The following is an 18,994-nucleotide window of genomic DNA, read 5'->3' as shown; positions in this document are numbered from 1 at the left end:
CAGGAGCCTCTTAAAGAAGAAGTTACAGGTCTGTGAGAGCCAGAAATCTTGCTTGTTTGTAGGTGACTAAATACGTATTTTCCACCATAATTGCAAATAAATTCATTAAAAATCCTACAATGTGATTTTCTGGAGAAAAAAAATCTAATTTTGTCTGTCATAGTTGAAGTGTACGTACCTATGATGAACATTACAGGCCTCTCTCATCTTTTTAAGTGGGAGAACTTGCACAATTAGTGGCTGGCTAAATACTTTTTTGCCCCACTGTATGTGGATGACTCAACACTATACACTAGTGGTGCAATGGATCACAAAACTCACTGTTCGGATCTTATCATGTTTTTGAGTCACAGGTCAGACCATTTTTAGGATCAGCAACAAAAACAGAGAAACTAATATAACTTTGCTTTCCATTTCTTACTTAAAGAACACGCACAAGCGTGAACACACACAAGCAAGTAACTTTTCAATGTTTAAATAAAATATTTAAATAAAATATTCAATACTCAATTGTTAAATTAAAGTGCAATATGAGGCATGATACCTTCTTCATTTAAACAATAGTGGATGACGTCATCCACGTCATCAAAAAAAAAGTTAAGAAAGAAAGCAAAGCAGACCTGAGCTTATAACTTCAAAATATGAATGTCTACATAGTCTGGGGAGAGGGTAGACCTCTTTGCAGTCACTATGTCCCCTGCCGTGGAGAACACCCTCTCGCTGGGAACTGAAGTGCCAGGCACTGCCAGGTAGCATCTTGCCATCATGACAATGTGAGGGTATTTATACTCATTGCTATTCCACCATGTTAGTGGATCACCATCCACTGGAATGCTGCTTGCTGCCTTGTAGGATGCCACCTCCTCTTTGATGGTGTTGGCAAATGTCTTGCCTGCAGACTTGACATCTCTAGTGATGGTGCTGTCTTCCTCACTTGGGGTCATAGATGGTAGAATCCTTGTTTTCAGGAGGTAGGATCATGGACACAGACAGTGCAGTTTCAGTGCTCAATAGGGTTGTAACCGTTTTGAGGGGTTTGAGCACCTGGAGGACCTCCTCTGCCACTTCCACGCCATCATCAGACAAGGTGACAATGTCTTTATGTTTTTTCAGGGTCTTGTCTGTTAGTGCAGAGTATACAGCTGCCTGCTGCTCAAGATGGCTCTCCAACATGTCATAAGTGGAGTTCCATCTTGTTGTGACATGGTGTATGAGCTTGTGGGTCGGTAGCTGTAGCAGTTCTTGCTTGGTCTTAAGCACATGAGTGGCTGTTGGGCTTTGGTGGAAAAAGGAAACCACCTTCCTGATCCTCCCAAGGAGGCGGTCCATCTGGTTCACTGAGATTCCCCTTTAGGATGCTAAATTGATCACATGTGCAAAGCAAGCTATCTGTGGCCCCAGTCCAGCTTCTATCACTGCATTTACTTGGTTCTTGGCATTATCTGTGGTGATTGGGATATTGTTATTGTGCTTCTCTTGCTTCCACTCTGCTACTGCTCCTAGCAGTACCTGCGCCAGATTTGTGCCTTTGTGACTCTCATAGAGGGGGTGTGTCTGTAACACACATCTCCCCCTCCTCTGTGGTGTAGTGAGCAGTCACAGTCAAGTAGCTTTCCATTGCCCTGGAGGTACACCCATCTGTGGTGAGGGCAACAGAGGATCCCTTAGAGAATTTGTCGATTTCGTAGCGTGGCTCAAGCACTTTCACCGTATTTTAAGTTTTGTTTTCCACAACATAATGTGGACTCATGTCTGCAGCGATAAACATCACAATATATTTGGTGATGGCATTAGTCTGGTCTGATTCTGCAGGAAAGGGCTGCTTAAATGTCGCAGTGAGAAGTTGTTGTTTCTTGGCTGAGTTGGCTCCCGTCACTGACACACCAGGCTGATGACACTTTAAATGTGTGGCCATGATCATACCGCTTTCTTGTGGCACAATGCCTACACACCGTAATGGTGTTGTCCACCACCCTTCTTCCGTCATCATACTTGACAGGGAAGCCAAAATGCTCCCATACATGAGACTTGAATGAAGCGAGAGGCTTTTCCAGTTCTTCAGCTTCACCGCTAGCCATGGCTGTCACTGCTCTTTTTTCTTCTTTGCAACGCAAGCGTCCAGGATTGATTCGTTGGGATTCAACATGCCCCGTTCACGTGAACAGTACACGCAACTGCTTAAAAAAAATCTAATCAACCTTCAGGTGTCAGAGTAGAACACAGCACGCATCTATCTGTCTTGTCTTTATCTTTTCACTGCATCGAGATTTAGGGAATTATTACTTTAAAAAGTAACAGCGGCAGTAAAACTGTATTTCACACTATGATGGTTAAACTTTGCAATTGATCCGCGGTTTACATGCGTGCGGAACCGTGGGGGGTGATCCTTACCGATCACAGATCAACTACGGTCCATTACACCAGTACTGTACACGTCAGCTACTACAGCGAGTGAAATCACTGCAACACTTAACAAAGAGCTGTAGTTAGTTTCAGAATGGGTGGCAAGGAATAAGTTAGTCCAAACCCTAAACCTCAATTAAATCTTGTAATAAATCATGTGGAAATTGAGCAAGTTGAGGTGACTAAACTGCTTGGAGTAACCTTGGATTGGAAACTGTCATGGTCAAAACATATTGATACAACAGTAGCTAAGATGGGGAGACGTCTGTCAATAATAAAGCGTTGCTCTGATTTTTTAACAGCACTATCAGCAAGACAGGTCCTACAGGCCCAAGTTTTGTCACATTTGGACTACTGTTCAGTCGTGTGGTCAGGTGCCACAAAGAGGGACGACGACCACCGAGCGCCACCCGAATGGGAAGGGGAGCCACCTTCAGTGGCAGCTAGTAGACCGGTGACGACGACCGCCGAGCGCCACCCGAACAGGAAGGGGAGCCACCTTCAGTGACAGCTAGTAGACCGGCGATGACGACCGCCGAGCGCCACCCGAACGGGAAGGGGAGCCACTTTCAGTGGCAGCTAGTAGACCAGTGACGACGACCGCCGAGCGCCACCCGAACGGGAAGGGGAGCCACCTTCAGTGGCAGCTAGTAGACCGGCGACGACGACCGCCGAGCGCCACCCGAACAGGAAGGGGAGCCACCTTCAGTGACAGCTAGTAGACCGGCGACAACGACCGCCGAGCGCCACCCGAACGGGAAGGGGAGCCACCTTCAGTGGCAGCTAGTAGACCAGTGACGACGACCGCCGAGCGCCACCCGAACGGGAAGGGGAGCCACCTTCAGTGGCAGCTAGTAGACCGGCGACGACGACCGCCGAGCGCCACCCGAACAGGAAGGGGAGCCACCTTCAGTGACAGCTAGTAGACCGGCGACAACGACCGCCGAGCGCCACCCGAACGGGAAGGGGAGCCACCTTCAGTGGCAGCTAGTAGACCGCCGAGCGCCACCCGAACAGGAAGGGGAGCCACCTTCAGTGGCAGCTAGTAGACCGGCGACGACGACTGCCGAGCGCCACCCAAACAGGAAGGGGAGCCAACTTCGGTGATATTCGTGACACATGCTGAATGCACTGAGGTGTCTGTTTAAATTACTAGCACACAGCTTGGACACCCATGCATACCCCACAAGACATGCTGAGTCACTTTAATAACTCTACCTACATGTACTACGTACATACTACCTCAACTAACCGGTGCCCCCGCACATTGACTCTGTATCGGTACCCCCTGTATATAGCCTCCACATTGACTCTGTACCGGTAGCCCCTGTATATAGCCTCCACATTGACTCTGTACCGGTAGCCCCTGTATATAGCCTCCACATTGACTCTGTACCGGTACCCCCTGTATATAGCCTCCACATTGACTCTGTACCGGTACCCCCTGTATATAGCCTCCACATTGACTCTGTATCGGTACCCCCTGTATATAGCCTCCACATTGACTCTGTACCGGTACCCCCTGTATATAGCCTCCACATTGACTCTGTACCGGTACCCCCTGTATATAGCCTCCACATTGACTCTGTACCGGTACCCCCTGTATATAGCCTCCATATTGACTCTGTATCGATACCCCCTGTATATAGCCTCCACATTGACTCTGTATCGGTACCCCCTGTATATAGCCTCCACATTGACTCTGTACCGGTACCCCCTGTATATAGCCTCCACATTGACTCTGTACCGGTACCCCCTGTATATAGCCTCCACATTGACTCTGTACCGGTACCCCCCTGTATATAGCCTCCACATTGACTCTGTACCGGTACCCCCTGTATATAGCCTCCACATTGACTCTGTACCGGTACCCCCTGTATATAGTCTCCACATTGACTCTGTACCGGTACCCCCTGTATATAGTCTCGCTATTGTTCTTTTACTGCTGCTCTTTAATTACTTGTTACTTTTGTCTTATTCTTATCTGTATTTTTTTTAAACTGCATTGTTGGTTAGGGGCTCGTAAATAAGCATTTCACTGTAAGGTCTACACCTGTATTTGGTGCATGTGACTAATAGCATTTGCTTTGATTTGATGCCACCAAAGGTCTCTTCACAATCCTCAAGTCCAGAACAGACTATGGGAGGGGCACAGTACTACATGGAGCCATGGCTACATGTAAATCTATTCCACATCAGGTAACTGATGCAAGCAGTAGAATCAGATGTAAAAAATATGGAACAGCGGGGACTGTGAAGATACACACACACAGGCACAGACACACATGATAAGACACGCATTCCACACACACGTGCAGATGGATTTTGTATTGCAGATATGTGGTAGTAGAGTAGTGGCCTGAGGGAACACACTTAATGTGTTGTGAAAAGTGTTATGAAATGTAATGAGATGTAATATTTGAACTTGTATATAACTGCCTTAATGTTGCTACACCCCAGGAAGAGTCATTCTTTGTTTTAGCCTAACTCTTTCTTTCATAAAGTATAACACTTCCTCTTTCTCTCTGCCTCAACTTCTTTTTCTTGAAAACGCACAGCATCATAAGACATCTGTTTGTCTACATTCCATTCTTATGACTGCAGTGAAAACACCCGTTCAATGAATGAGGAAACTACTTGAGTGGAGAGTAGGTAAGGACTACAGATCATGTGCTTCACTCATCTCGCAAGAGATTTCACTTAAGAACCAATGGAATGGTCTCAAATGTGCAAACTCCACCCACCTGATGCCTCAGACATTACACTTTGGTCATTTAACAGACACTTATCTTGAGAAATGTTTCGGTTGTTGCAAGAAAGGGAAGTATTGTTAAGTTTTGCTGCACCGAAATAAACTGACAAACCCTACTGCAGGTCCTAAGTCTTATTCTATCCTAACAAAAAAGCACATCATCAATCATATTAGATATACACACACCTAACAGTAGGCCTAGCTATCTATTTCTCACCTGTGTATTCAGCTCTGTTTTCCATTCTGTTCCTCACATGAAGTGAGGGGAGGGTTGTGGCTCAACATATTTGAAATGCCTCTGCACTCCCCCTCCCTGTATAAACCGTCCAGATTGTATAATAATAACTTCCTGGTAAGCAATGTAACAACACACCCACTCAGGTGACTTGGGGAGGTGTCTTTGAGGACATACAGTACATCACTCAATGACCACCCACTTCCGGCGCCGACAGAGATGGCCGCCTCGCCTCGCGTTCCTAGGAAACTATGCAGTTTTTTGTTTTTTACGTGTTATTTCTTACATTAGTACCCCAGGTCATCTTAGGTTTCATTACATACAGTCGAGAAGAACTACTGAATATAAGATCAGCGTCAACTCACCATCAGTACGACCAAGAATATGTTTTCCGCGACGCGGATCCTGTGTTCTGCCTTACAAACAGGTCAACAGAATTGATTCCATGGGGCAAACTACCTACCCTCCAGGACATCTCCACCACCCGATGTCACAGGAAGGCCAAAAAGATCATCAAGGACAACAACCACCCAAGCCACTGACTGTTCACCCTGCTATCATCCAGAAGGCGAGGTCAGTACAGGTGCATCAAAGCTGCTGCCAACATACTGACTCAACTCCAGCCACTTTAATAATAGAAATTGATGGAAAAAATGTATCACTAGCCACTTTAAACAATGCCACTTAATATAATGTTTACATACCCTACATTACTCATCTCATATGTATATGTATATACTGTACTCTATATCATCTACTGCATCTTTATGTAAAACATGTATCACTAGACACTTTAAATTATGCAGCTTTGTTTACATACCCTACATTACTCATCTCATACAGTGGGGCAAAAAAGTATTTAGTCAGCCACCGATTGTGCAAGTTCTCCCACTTAAAAAAGACGAGAGAGGCCTGTAATTTTCATCATAGGTACACTTCAACTATGACAGACAAAATGAGAAAAAAATCCAGAAAATCACATTATAGGATTTTTTATGAATTTATTTGCAAATTATGGTGGAAAATAAGTATTTAGTCACCTACAAACAAGCAAGATGATGACGTCCGTGTGCTGGGGCAGCATGGAGACATCTACGACGATAACGGATACATTCACCTCGACATACAAGCCAACTTTGTCACTCCCCCCCCAGAGAGGACAGAAACTACTGGTGAGAGCTTTGTAACTGTGTGTGTGACATCGGATCGACACAGAACAGATGTGACTTACAGAAGACTTCAGTGTGGATATGTTGTAGTTAGTTACAATGATAACATACTGTATATGGATAGAGACAGAAACACTGCTTGGAAAGGTCTAGTTGAAGCTAACTCTCTCCTCTCCCATCCCTACTCCCCTCTCCCTACTCCTATCCCTCTCTCCCCTTCCTTTCCTCTCCAAGGTAGAGTAAATAAGCTTGGTGTGAGTCACGAGTCTGATCCACGGCTCTTTTAACGACAGTATTCCGAAGCCGGCCCATGTCACCATGGAGACCTGGAGGGAGGCAGGGCCCAGGATATGAGCGGAGCTGGAGTTTGAGGTCTGTTAGCTGGACTCCGACACAGTCGGAGTCCTGCTGATCAGAGGACGAATGGACAGGAAACAGTAGGTTAGAGAGTGTGTGTCTGAGATGGACTATATTGCTGTTGGACTGGCCTGCACAGAATCAGTAGTCAAGAAATCGCTTTGTATAGCAAATACATACTAAAGTGTGTGTGCCTGCTCTGAATGTGTGGTGTGTGTGTGTTGTGTTTCCTCACTCTCAGGGTTCAGGAGCTGATGGCAGTATGAGAGAGTTTTGATCCCAACGACCCTGCAGAGCAGCTGAAGGAACCAGACACAGAACCTGCTCTAGAACCTGATCTAGAACCAAGCCAGGACTTCCTTGACGCCACTGGGAAACTCAAGAGGAGGAGAAAGAAAACACAGTGGAAGAGACTGCAGTAACAACATCCAACCAGCAGGGAGGCACTGTGTTTGGAACAGCAAAGGACAGCGGCACTAACGGCCACATATAGGAGAGGAGGGAAAAAAGAAGGTGACGCGACAGAAAGACGAGGAGAGGGCAGTGGAGTGGATAAACTCGGTTACCTTAGTGACAAGTTAAACAGGAAGAGAAAACGGGGAGATGATATCGTGTCCTGTCTCCATGGCGATTCTGAAACCCAAAACCAAGAAGAAGAAAAATAAATATGACTGTGATACTGACTAAAAGACTGAAGCAAGATTATTTTGTTAAACTGAATGAACATTAAAAGATGGTGATGATGACCGTGATGCCGACTATAATGAAATGCCTTAAGTAGACCCGGTGACTTTGTTTGTTTAGCTAATCACAGCCCCAGGACTCCCATGTTGTTGGGGGGATCCTTTTCACAGCTGTTAACATTGTTTCCTATAGAAACCTGCAGAAGTCATTTATTTTAGAACTACAGCTTTACCCTTCTAGCTATCACTAGAGCACATCAACATGCTGTAGGGTTGTTCAACAGGTCTTAACCAGTGTCTTAAACTTGTCAGTCATCAATCTAAAATGGAGGCCAATTCCCTATGGAGTGCACTAATTTTGACCAGGGCCACATCGGGCTATTCTATAGGGCCTGGCCCTTGCCAAAAGTAGTGCACTATGTAGAATGCCATTTTGGACATGTTGTTTGTTGCGTTATGCCGTTTTCTTCACAGTCTCAGAGAGAGGGAAACATGTTGCTAGAATCCAGCCCTTCTACGTGTGTATAGGTGCCACATTGAAGGCTTTAGCAAAGCAGAGAAAAGTGTTTATATTAGTTAAATAATGATAGATTTGGAAGTGACTGTGTTGTGTGTCATCAAGTTTGTGTGGTAGAGGATAGCAGTTGTATTTGTAGATCAAATCAAATCAAATCAAATTTTATTTGTCACATACACATGGTTAGCAGATGTTAATGCGAGTGTAGCGAAATGCTTGTGCTTCTAGTTCCGACAATGCAGTGATAACCAACAAGTAATCTAACTAACAATTCCAAAACTACTGTCTTATACACAGTGTAAGGGGATAAAGAATATGTACATAAGAATATATGAATGAGTGATGGTACAGGGCAGCATAGGCAAGATACAGTAGATGGTATCGAGTACAGTATATACATATGAGATGAGTATGTAAACAAAGTGGCATAGTTAAAGTGGCTAGTGATACATGTATTACATAAGGATGCAGTCGATGATATAGAGTACAGTATATACGTATGCATATGAGATGAATAATGTAGGGTAAGTAACATTATATAAGGTAGCATTGTTTAAAGTGGCTAGTGATATATTTACATAATTTCCCATCAATTCCTATTATTGTGGTGTGGGGGCTGTGCTTTGGCAAAGTGGGTGGGGTTATATCCTTCCTGTTTGGCCCTGTCCGGGGGTGTCCTCGGATGGGGCCACAGTGTCTCCTGTCCCCTCCTGTCTCAGCCTCCAGTATTTATGCTGCAGTAGTTTGTGTCGGGGGGCTAGGGTCAGTTTGTTATATCTGGAGTACCCCTCCTGTCCTAATTCGGTGTCCTGTGTGAATCTAAGTCTGCGTTCTCTAATTCTCTCCTTCTTTCTTTCTCTCTCTCGGAGGACCTGAGCCCTAGGACCATGCCCCAGGACTACCTGACATGATGACTCCTTGCTGTCCCCAGTCCACCTGACAATGCTGCTGCTCCAGTTTCAACTGACCTGAGCTCTAGGACCATGCCCCAGGACTACCTGACATGATGACTCCTTGCTGTCCCCAGTCCACCTGGCCATGCTGCTGCTCCAGTTTCAACTGTTCTGCCTTACTATTATTCGACCATGCTGGTCATTTATGAACACTTGAACATCTTGGCCATGTTCTGTTATAATCTCCACCCGGCCCAGCCAGAAGAGGATGGGCCACCCCACATATGCTCTCTCTAATTCTCTCTTTCTTTCTTTCTCTCTCTCGGAGGACCTGAGCCCTAGGACCGTGCCCCAGGACTACCTGACATGATGACTCCTTGCTGTCCCCAGTCCACCTGGCCATGCTGCTGCTCCAGTTTCAACTGTTCTGCCTTGTTATTATTCGACCATGCTGGTCATTTATGAAAATTTTAACATCTTGGCCATGTTCTGTTATAATCTCCACCCGGCACAGCCAGAAGAGGACTGGCCCCCCCACATAGCCTGGTTCCTCTCTAGGTTTCTTCCTAGGTTTTGGCCTTTCTAGGGAGTTTTTCCTAGCCACCGTGCTTCTACACCTGCATTGCTTGCTGTTTGGGGTTTTAGGCTGGGTTTCTGTACAGCACTTTGAGATATCAGCTGATGTACGAAGGGCTATATAAATACATTTGATTTGATTTGATATTAAAGTGGCTGGAGTTGGGTCAGTGTCAATGACAGTGTGTTGGCAGCAGCCACTCAATGTTAGTGGTGGCTGTTTAACAGTCTGATGGCCTTGAGATAGAAGCTGTTTTTCAGTCTCTCGGTCCCAGCTTTGATGCACCTGTACTGACCTCGCCTTCTGGATGATAGCGGGGTGAACAGGCAGTGGCTCGGGTGGTTGATGTCCTTGATGATCTTTATGGCTTTCCTGTAACATCGGGTGGTGTAGGTGTCCTGGAGGGCAGGTAGTTTGCCCCCGGTGATGCGTTGTGCAGACCTTTGGAGAGCCTTACGGTTGAGGGCGGAGCCGTTGCCGTACCAGGCGGTGATACAGCCCGCCAGGATGCTCTCGATTGTGCATCTGTAGAAGTTTGTGAGTGCTTTTGGTGACAAGCCAAATTTCTTCAGCCTCCTGAGGTTGAAGAGGCGCTGCTGCGCCTTCTTCACGACGCTGTCAGTGTGAGTGGACCAATTCAGTTTGTCTGTGATGTGTATGCCGAGGAACTTAAAACTTACTACCCTCTCCACTACTGTTCCATCGATGTGGATAGGGGGGTGTTCCCTCTGCTGTTTCCTGAAGTCCACAATCATCTCCTTAGTTTTGTTGACGTTGAGTGTGAGGTTATTTTCCTGACACCACACTCCGAGGGCCCTCACCTCCTCCCTGTAGGCCGTCTCGTCATTGTTGGTAATCAAGCCTACCACTGTTGTGTCGTCCGCAAACTTGATGATTGATTTGGAGGCGTGCGTGGCCACGCAGTCGTGGGTGAACAGGGAGTACAGGAGAGGGCTCAGAACGCACCCTTGTGGGGCCCCCGTGTTGAGGATCAGCGGGGTGGAGATGTTGTTACCTACCCTCACCACCTGGGGGCGGCCCATCAGGAAGTCCAGTACCCAGTTGCACAGAGCGGGGTCGAGACCCAGGGTCTCGAGCTTGATGACGAGTTTGGAGGGTACTATGGTGTTAAATGCTGAGCTGCAGTCAATGAACAGCATTCACACATAGGTATTCCTCTTGTCCAGATGGGTTAGGGCAGTGTGCAGTGTGGTTGCGATTGCGATTGCGTCGTCTGTGGACCTATTGGGGCGGTAAGCAAATTGGAGTGGGTCTAGGGTGTCAGGTAGGGTGGAGGTGATATGGTCCTTGACTAGTCTCTCAAAGCACTTCATGATGACAGTAGTCGTTTAGCTCAGTTACCTTAGCTTTCTTGGGAACAGGAACAATGATGGCCCTCTTGAAGCATGTGGGAACAGCAGACTGGGCCCTGGTTAAAAGCAGTGGTTCGCGCTTTCAGTTTCGCGCAAATGCTGTCATCAATCCACGGTTTCTGGTTTGGGAATGTTTTAATTAGTTGCTGTGGGTATAACATCAATGATGTCACTCTTGCTGCTGGTGATTCTCTGATCCATCTCTACACAGATGACACCATTCTGTATACTTTTGGCCCATCTTTGGACACTGTGTTAACTAACCTCCAGACGAGCTTCAATGCCATACAACTCTCCTTCCGTGGCCTCCAACTGCTCTTAAATGCAAGTTAAACTAAATGCATGCTCTTCAACCGATGTGTAGCCTGTGTAGCATCACTCCTCTGGACGGTTCTGACTTAGAATATGTGGACAAATGCCTAGGTGTCTGGTTAGACTGTAAACTCTCCTTCCAGACTCATATTAAGCATCTCCAATCCAAAATTAAATCTAGAATCGGCTTCCAATTTCGCAACAAAGCATCCTTCACTCATGCTGCCAAACATATCCTCGTAAAACTGACTATCCTACCGATCCTTGACTTCGGCGATGTAATTTACAAAATAGCCTCCAACACTCTACTCGGCCAATTGGATGTAGTCTATCACAGTGCCATCCGTTTCGTCACCAAAGCCCCATTACTACCCACCACTGTGACCTGTATGCTCTCGTTGGCTGGCCCTCGCTTCATATTTGTCGCAAAACACACTGGCTCCAGGTCATCTATAAGTATTTGCTAGGTAAAGCCCCGCTAGTATCTCTATTTGCACATTTCTCTTCTTCACATCTATCACTCCGGTGTTTAATTACTGAAGGCATGTAGAGCTTATGTTACCTTGGATTGTGTTCAATGAAAATGACAGACCTTTCAAACATTGTATGCAAGATTATCAGCAAGTGACTTGATGCCTACTGTGCCAAAACGATCCAGAGTTGTTAAACGGGAGTGACGAGTGTGTTGATAAAACGGTAATATTGTCAAAATTCTGCTTTAAACAACCATGACGTGAGGCAGTTTGGAACTCGGTAGGAAGTGTTGCAACAGAGGACAGGAGATTGTTACGTGCTACGCGCCTCAGCACTTGGTGGTCCTGTTCTGTGAGCTTGTGTGGCCTACTACTTCGCTAGCAGGGCAGAAATTTGGTGCCATGTTGAAAGTCACTGAGCTCTTCAGTAAGGCCCTTCTACTGCCAATGTTTGTCTATTGAGATTGCATGTCTGTTTGCTCGATTTTATACACCTGTAAACAACGGGTGTGACTGAAATTGCCAAATCCACTCATTTGAAGGGGTGTCCACATACTTTTGTATATATAGTGTATTGGGCAATAATTAAGAGTAGGCAAAGTGATTGTGTTAGGCGAAAATGATATCAAACGTTTTACCATTGCAACATTTAATGTACAGTCACATTCACTGTGGTTGTCTGATGCGTGCTATAGAGTTCACAGCTGGCAATGCCTTACCCATCATCCAATGTTATATCTAAAATTGTCGTGATTACCAGCTGAGATAAACTTTAATGACTTGATTTTACTTCTAGCTCAAACTTTGTCTGGGCAGTGTCTTAACATCATTTTAGGACAACCTCAGGACAATGTTAGGATAACCTCAGGACAACATTAGGACAACCTCAGCTGAGTCTGAATGTAGCACATTGGATGACCCTGCAAGGCTTTACTTTGCTAAAATGAGGCTTCTCTTTTTCTTTGAAGACTTTTATTGAAGACAGGGGGGTTGCAGGAGCAGGATATAAAGCAATGTGAAGGAGAGGAAAACGGAAGAGAAAGAGAGGAAGAGAATATATAGGTGGAGAAAAACAGAAGAGAAAAAATCTGCATACATTTTTTGTCTGTGTTGACATGATGCTTCACAGGCCAGCTTTTTATGTCTCCAGTTTCAGGCTGTGTGTGTTGTGGTGGGGACAACAGCAGCAGAGAGAGAAATAGCTCTGTATCTCCTGATGAAGGAGGAGATCATTTCTCCTCTCCCCCTCACCCACCCAGTCTCAAATCCTTCACCATCCTTCCCTTCCCCCGTCTCCTTTTTCCTCCCGCCACTTTCTCCATCTTTCTGTCTCTCTCTATTTGCTCCCTCTCTCTATCTTTGTCTCAGTTCTACAGACACACACTGGTAGGAAAGACCCGTTTGTAGTCATTAGTTAGAGATCACCACTGTCTAAACAGCTCAGCAATCTGTGGGTCAGTAAATCAAATCAAGTCTAATTGTATTTGTCACATGCGCCGAAAACAACAGGTAGACCTTACAGTGAAATGCTTACTTACAAGCCCTTAACCAACAAGGCAAGTTTTAAGAAAAATAAGTGTTAAGTAAGAAATAGATTATTAAAAAATAACAAATAATGAAAGAGCAGCAGTAAAATAACAGTAGCTATATACAGGAGCTACCGATACAGAGTCAATGTGCGAGGTAATTGAGGTAATATGTACATGTAGGTAGAGTTAAAGTGACTATGCATAGATAATAAACAGAGAGAGACTGATACAGACTGATGGTCAGGTTAAAATGTGCTTTGCAAGTGGATAAATATAAATCTGTGTGTGTGTGTGTCCTCGGGTTTTTATTTCTTATTTAAGACCAATATTTACCCAGCAGCCCCAGGGTGAGATTACCTCATATCTTAGTACAGCTGTGCTTTCACAGCATTTCCACGACTACCAAAGGAATGTCACCGTTTACCCTCCTACCAGGACAACAGAGAGGGAGAGACAGAGTGTGTGTGTGAGAGAGAGGTGTGGGGTAGGTCTTGGGGAAGGGGTTAGAGATTAAGGAGAACCACTAAACTTTGAGTGCTGACATACATTCACCTGACCACACACACACACACACACACACACACACACACACACACACACACACACACACACAGTGGTGGAAAAAGTACCCAAATGTCATACTGTAGTAAAAGTAAAGATACCTTCATAGAAAATGACTCAAGTAAAAGTCACCCAGTAAAATACTACTTGAGTAAAAGTCTAAAAGTATTTGGTTTTAAAGATACTTAAGTATAAAAAGTAGATGTAATTGCTCAAATATACTTAAATATTAAAAGTAATTTAATATTTAATTTCAAATTCCTTATTTTAAGCAAACCAGACGGCATAATTTTATAGTTACATTTTTAAAAATGGATAGCCAGGGATGGCAGTAGGGATGACCAGGGATGTTATCTTGATAAGTGTGTGAATTGGACCATTTTACTAGCCTGACAAACATTCAAAATGTAATGGGTACTTCTGGGTGTCAGGGAAAATGTATGGAGTAAAAAGTACATTATTTTCTTAGGAATGTAGTGAAGTAAAAGTAAAAGTAGTCAAAAATATAAATAGTAAAGTACAGATACCCCCAAATTTACAGATCGTACCCTTTTTTTCAATTTTCGCCTAAAATGACAAATCTAACTGCCTGTAGCTCAGGACCTGAAGCAATCATACCATGTTCTTGATACCATTTGAAAGGAAAGACTTGTGAAATGTGAAATGAATGTAGGAGAATATAACACATTAGATCCGGTAAAAGATCATACAAACAAAAAAACGTGTTTACATTTTTTCCATATTCTTTGAAATGCAAGAGAAATGCCATACTTTCAGATAGGAGTCTAGGTGTAATTTAGATTTTGGCCACCAGATGGCAGCAGTGTATGTGTGCAAAGTTACAGACTGAGCCAGCGAAGAATTACATTACTGCACAATATTTTGTATCAAGTCTGCCAGGAGTTTGCCCAAATGTGCCGAATTGGTCAATTGATACATTTTTTAAAAGTACATAACTATAGAGAACAAACAAAAATGCTATGGTAATAAAAAATGTAAGTTTACACACTCCCAGGAATGTCATACATGATGGATCCTTAGCTTATACACTAACTTTCACACATCTAGATGGCCGGGCGGGGTGGGTGTGGAGCCAGAGACATTCCTACATTTGATCAAACAAAACTGTGCTACATTTTCTTTCTGGGACCCTCAGGATGACAAATCAGAGCAAGATTCCTGAATATAAGCACATTAATTACCTTCAGAGGTGAATGTATCAAACCAGTTGCCGTGATAAAAGTGTTTTGTTGTTGTGCACTCTCCTCAAACAATAGCATGGTATTATTTCACTGTAAAAACTAATGTTAATTAGACAGTGCAGTTAGATTAACAATAATTTAAGCTTTCTGCCCATATGTCCTGGAAAGTTGGCTGATGTACACAATGTCAGTCTATTCACATTAGTGCACATTAGCAACAACCATCCCGGTTTGGGAACTCCCATCCCGTAGAGGTTAGTGCTTTCAAGTATTTTTACTTAAGTACTTTACACCACTGCACACACACACACACACACACACACACACACACACACACACACACACACACACACACACACACACACACACACACACACACACACACACACACACACACACACACACACACACACACACACACACACACACACTGTTGTAATGTTGCTCCCCCAGACCCAGACTGTATGGCTTTTCTGGGACTGTGGTATGGATGATGTTGCTTCTTTAGAATGAAGTCTTGTGAGTTTTGTGAAGAGGGTTGTGAGTTTGTACCCCAGGTCATGATGAAATTTCCCACAGTGTTCCAGTGTGAGTAAGGTCCATTCCTGAGGACCCCTAGGTAAACCCTGGCCTTCTCTCTTTCTCTCCTCTCCTTCTGTACTTCTCTCCTCCTCTCCTGTCTTACTCTGGCCTCTCCTCTCAACATCTGGTCTCCTCTCCTCCTTTGGTCTATTCTCCCTATTTCCTCCTCTCCTTCTTTCCTCCACTCCTCTCTTCCTTTCATTCTCTCCTTCTCTCCACCTCTTATCCTCCCCTCCTCCTCTCCTCTTCTCTGGCTTCCCATCCAGGCCCATACTGGTGTGTGGACACTGTCCTCCTACCATGGGAACGAGCAGCTATTTACACTAATTTGCAACAGAAAGCGTTGTGGAGGATAGCGACAGTTGGGAATGTACTATTTGGTCTCTTTCCCTCTCTGGCCTGTGTAAGTGGTAGAAGTGTCATTATTTAGCCTATGAAGCGAAGGAGAGAGAGGAGAGCAAACAGGACTGAATGACCCTCAGGTTGAACTGGCTCTCCTCTTCACTACCTCATTAATGCTTGAAGCGTTCAGACGAACAACACATCAAATGGTGGACCCGACCTGAGGCTACAACTCTCCTCTCCAGCTCAGTTCACTAACATGGAGATCAGCTCACAGTTCACTTCTGAAATGGACTCCGTTTAGAAGTATAAGGACATGAAAGGCGTGGCGCTGGGGGAGAAGAGAGAAGGGATTTATTAAAACAGCAGGACAGATGACGGTTTGGCGGTTGGACTCGAGCCAAAGAGGAACTCGGAACGCACCCATTCGTAGCCTGACAGGATTTAGAAATCTCAGGTGGAGACTGGACAGCTATTCAAAAATCATAACAAGAACATTGAACAAGATTGGTGTGTCTTTCATCCAATATTTTGGCAAAAAGATTTTACTACACTTTTTAAATTAAACTCATGATCCTTTGACCCCACCTGCCTACATAGGATTTGAAAATCTGGAATAACGGTAGGAGGATTGATGTCTTCCACCACAACCAAAGCAGGCAACTGTGTCCGGTTATCATCAGGCTTAAAGTGAATGGTGTTGGAGCGTTTACCTTCATGGAGCCAGACCCTAATCTAGTCACGGCTCAGATTATAGATTATTGTGCTTGACTGAGTTCCTAAAGTAACAGGACTATATATTCATTAAATGAACTCTCCCTCCAGACAGGGAGGCTGCTGAAGCCTTGAAGAGTCGTGAGTAGGTGTGTGTGTGTGTGTGTGTGTGTGTGTGTGTGTGTGTGTGTGTGTGTGTGTGTGTGTGTGTGTGTGTGTGTGTGTGTGTGTGTGTGTGTGTGTGTGTGTGTGTGTGTGTGTGTGTGTGTGTGTGTGTGTGTGTGTGTGTCTGTGTGTGTGTGTGTGTGTGTGTGTGTGTGTGTGTGTGTGTGTGTGTGTGTGTGTGTGTGTGTGTGTGTGTGTGTGTTATAAATGGAGAGGCAGGGCCGTCTTGGGGACTCGGCACTGTATGACTTTGTCAGTGATATAAACCTCATGGAGATTCACCCAAAGTCCACTTCGGGTTCAAAACAGCTCATGGACAGCTTTCTCCCAGTCACTGGCTACCGGGGCCGGTACTACAACCTCTCCTATGTTAACGGGAGCCACCGGGAAACAGGTACAAGCGAGGGGGAACAAACCGGACACGGACATCCCCTGCATGAGATGGCCACAGGGAGCACATCTGCCTACACCTATTACAGCCCAGGCTCTTTCTCACACACATCTCACACACACACCTCAGACACACACACCGGGCGGTCGAAGCGGAGGCGTGTGATCAATGTGGGCCAGCGTCAGGCGGCGAACGTCCGGGAGAGGAAGAGGATGTTCAGTCTCAACGAGGCATTTGACGAGCTGCGGAGAAAAGTGCCGACCTTTGCTTACGAGAAGAGGCTGTCACGCATCGAGACGCTCCGCCTCGCCATCGTTTACATCTCATTCATGACGGACCTGTTAGAGAACATCTGACCTGATCAGGATCACATAGATCCATCAGGGTTATCAGAGCCAGGTCGATTAATCAGACTGGTTAGTTTGATTGATGCTTCACCTCGGCATCGTTTACAACCCCTTCATGACAGACCTGTCAGAGAACACCTGACCTGATCTATCAGGGTGATCAGAACCAGATTGATTGATTAATTGGTTAATTGATCAGATATTCAGTTTGATTACATTAATTATATCATATCTATTTATGGAATATAATGTTTTAGAATAGGGCTATGGTTGTCAATTAACATATATACATTTAATATCAAGTAGCTATTTATGCTGTTTTTATAGTGTTGTAGAAATTTGTTATTAACATTATCCCAAGTGAAATGATGTGTACCAGAGCAACAACAAAAAACACTTGTTTTGTTTTAATAGGTAAAACTGGGTTGATTTTCATGGATTTAATTATAAATTATAATGGGGAATCAAAGAGATTAGAAAACTTAACTGATGTTATAAAAAAATATGTGGGTTAGGGGAGGGAACAACAGGATCCAACCCAACGGGGTTAGTCTGTGCATAATAAGGGGATCCAGAGTGGGACAGATTTCCTTCTCATGTTTATGTATCTATCGAGGTGCTAATTGTATGAGAGGATTTCAGGGTAGAGATAAAAATGTTGGATAGGAGGGTGATTAGAGAGATTTACCCAGAGGAGGCTGGTGGGAGGAGCTTTAGGAGGACGGGCTCATTAGAATGGCTGGCATGGAATTAATGGAATGGTATCAAACACATCAAACATATGGAAACCACATGTTTGACTCCGTTCCATATATACCACTCCAGCCATTACAATAAGCACATTCTCCTATAATCCTCCCACCAGCCTCCTCTGGATTTACCACTTAGGGAAAAGTTACCTCGTCAGAACCCACTGTGTGTGTTTGTGTTTGTGTTTGTGGGTGGGTGTGTGTGTGTGTGTGTGTGTGTGTGTGTGTGTGGAATGCCCGGGTCAGCAACTTAGCCCTCTCTCCTCCTTTTATAGGAGAGAGTCCGCCACCTAATGGCCAATACAGTCGCTTTAGAAAGTATCCCTTGTCTTTTTCCATATTTTATTGTGATTCAGCGTAAATTTAAAATGAATTACATTTAGATTTTTTGGTCCCTGGTCTACACACAATACCCCATAATGTCAAAATGGAATTATGTTTTTTCAAAATGTTTACAAATTAATAAAAAATGAAAAGCTGAAATGTCTTGAGTCAATAAGTATTCAACCCCTTTTTATGGCAAGGCTAAATATGTTCAGGAGTAACACTTTGCTTAAGAAGTCCCATAATAAGTTGCATTGACTAAAAGAGTGTTTAACATGATTTTTAAATGACTACCTCATCTCTTTACCAAACACATACAATTATCTGTAAGGTCCCTCAGTCGA

At 44.5% G+C, this 18,994-nt stretch overlaps 1 protein-coding gene and 1 pseudogene across 1 annotated transcript; both read left to right on the top strand.

The window, feature by feature from the left end:
* Positions 1-2,144: 2,144 nt before the first annotated feature.
* Positions 2,145-13,559, top strand: LOC118371861 (DNA-directed RNA polymerase I subunit RPA43-like; annotated as a pseudogene).
* A 3,487-nt stretch (positions 13,560-17,046) lies between these two features.
* LOC118371862 (fer3-like protein) lies at positions 17,047-17,725 on the top strand. Its single transcript, XM_035757488.1, has one exon. It carries the CDS (start codon positions 17,047-17,049, stop codon positions 17,584-17,586), a length of 540 nt encoding a protein of 179 aa, XP_035613381.1. The 3' UTR covers positions 17,587-17,725.
* Positions 17,726-18,994: the final 1,269 nt, after the last annotated feature.

This window comes from Oncorhynchus keta, chromosome 20 (genome assembly GCF_023373465.1).
Source record: "Oncorhynchus keta strain PuntledgeMale-10-30-2019 chromosome 20, Oket_V2, whole genome shotgun sequence".
NCBI classification, from domain to species: Eukaryota; Metazoa; Chordata; class Actinopteri; order Salmoniformes; family Salmonidae; genus Oncorhynchus; species Oncorhynchus keta.
This window is presented reverse-complemented; position numbering and strand designations above follow the sequence as displayed.

Bases quoted from the DNA above. Each gene is read 5' to 3' on its own strand.
- LOC118371862 (XM_035757488.1), top strand. From the start codon at position 17,047: ATGGAGAGGCAGGGCCGTCTTGGGGACTCGGCACTGTATGACTTTGTC.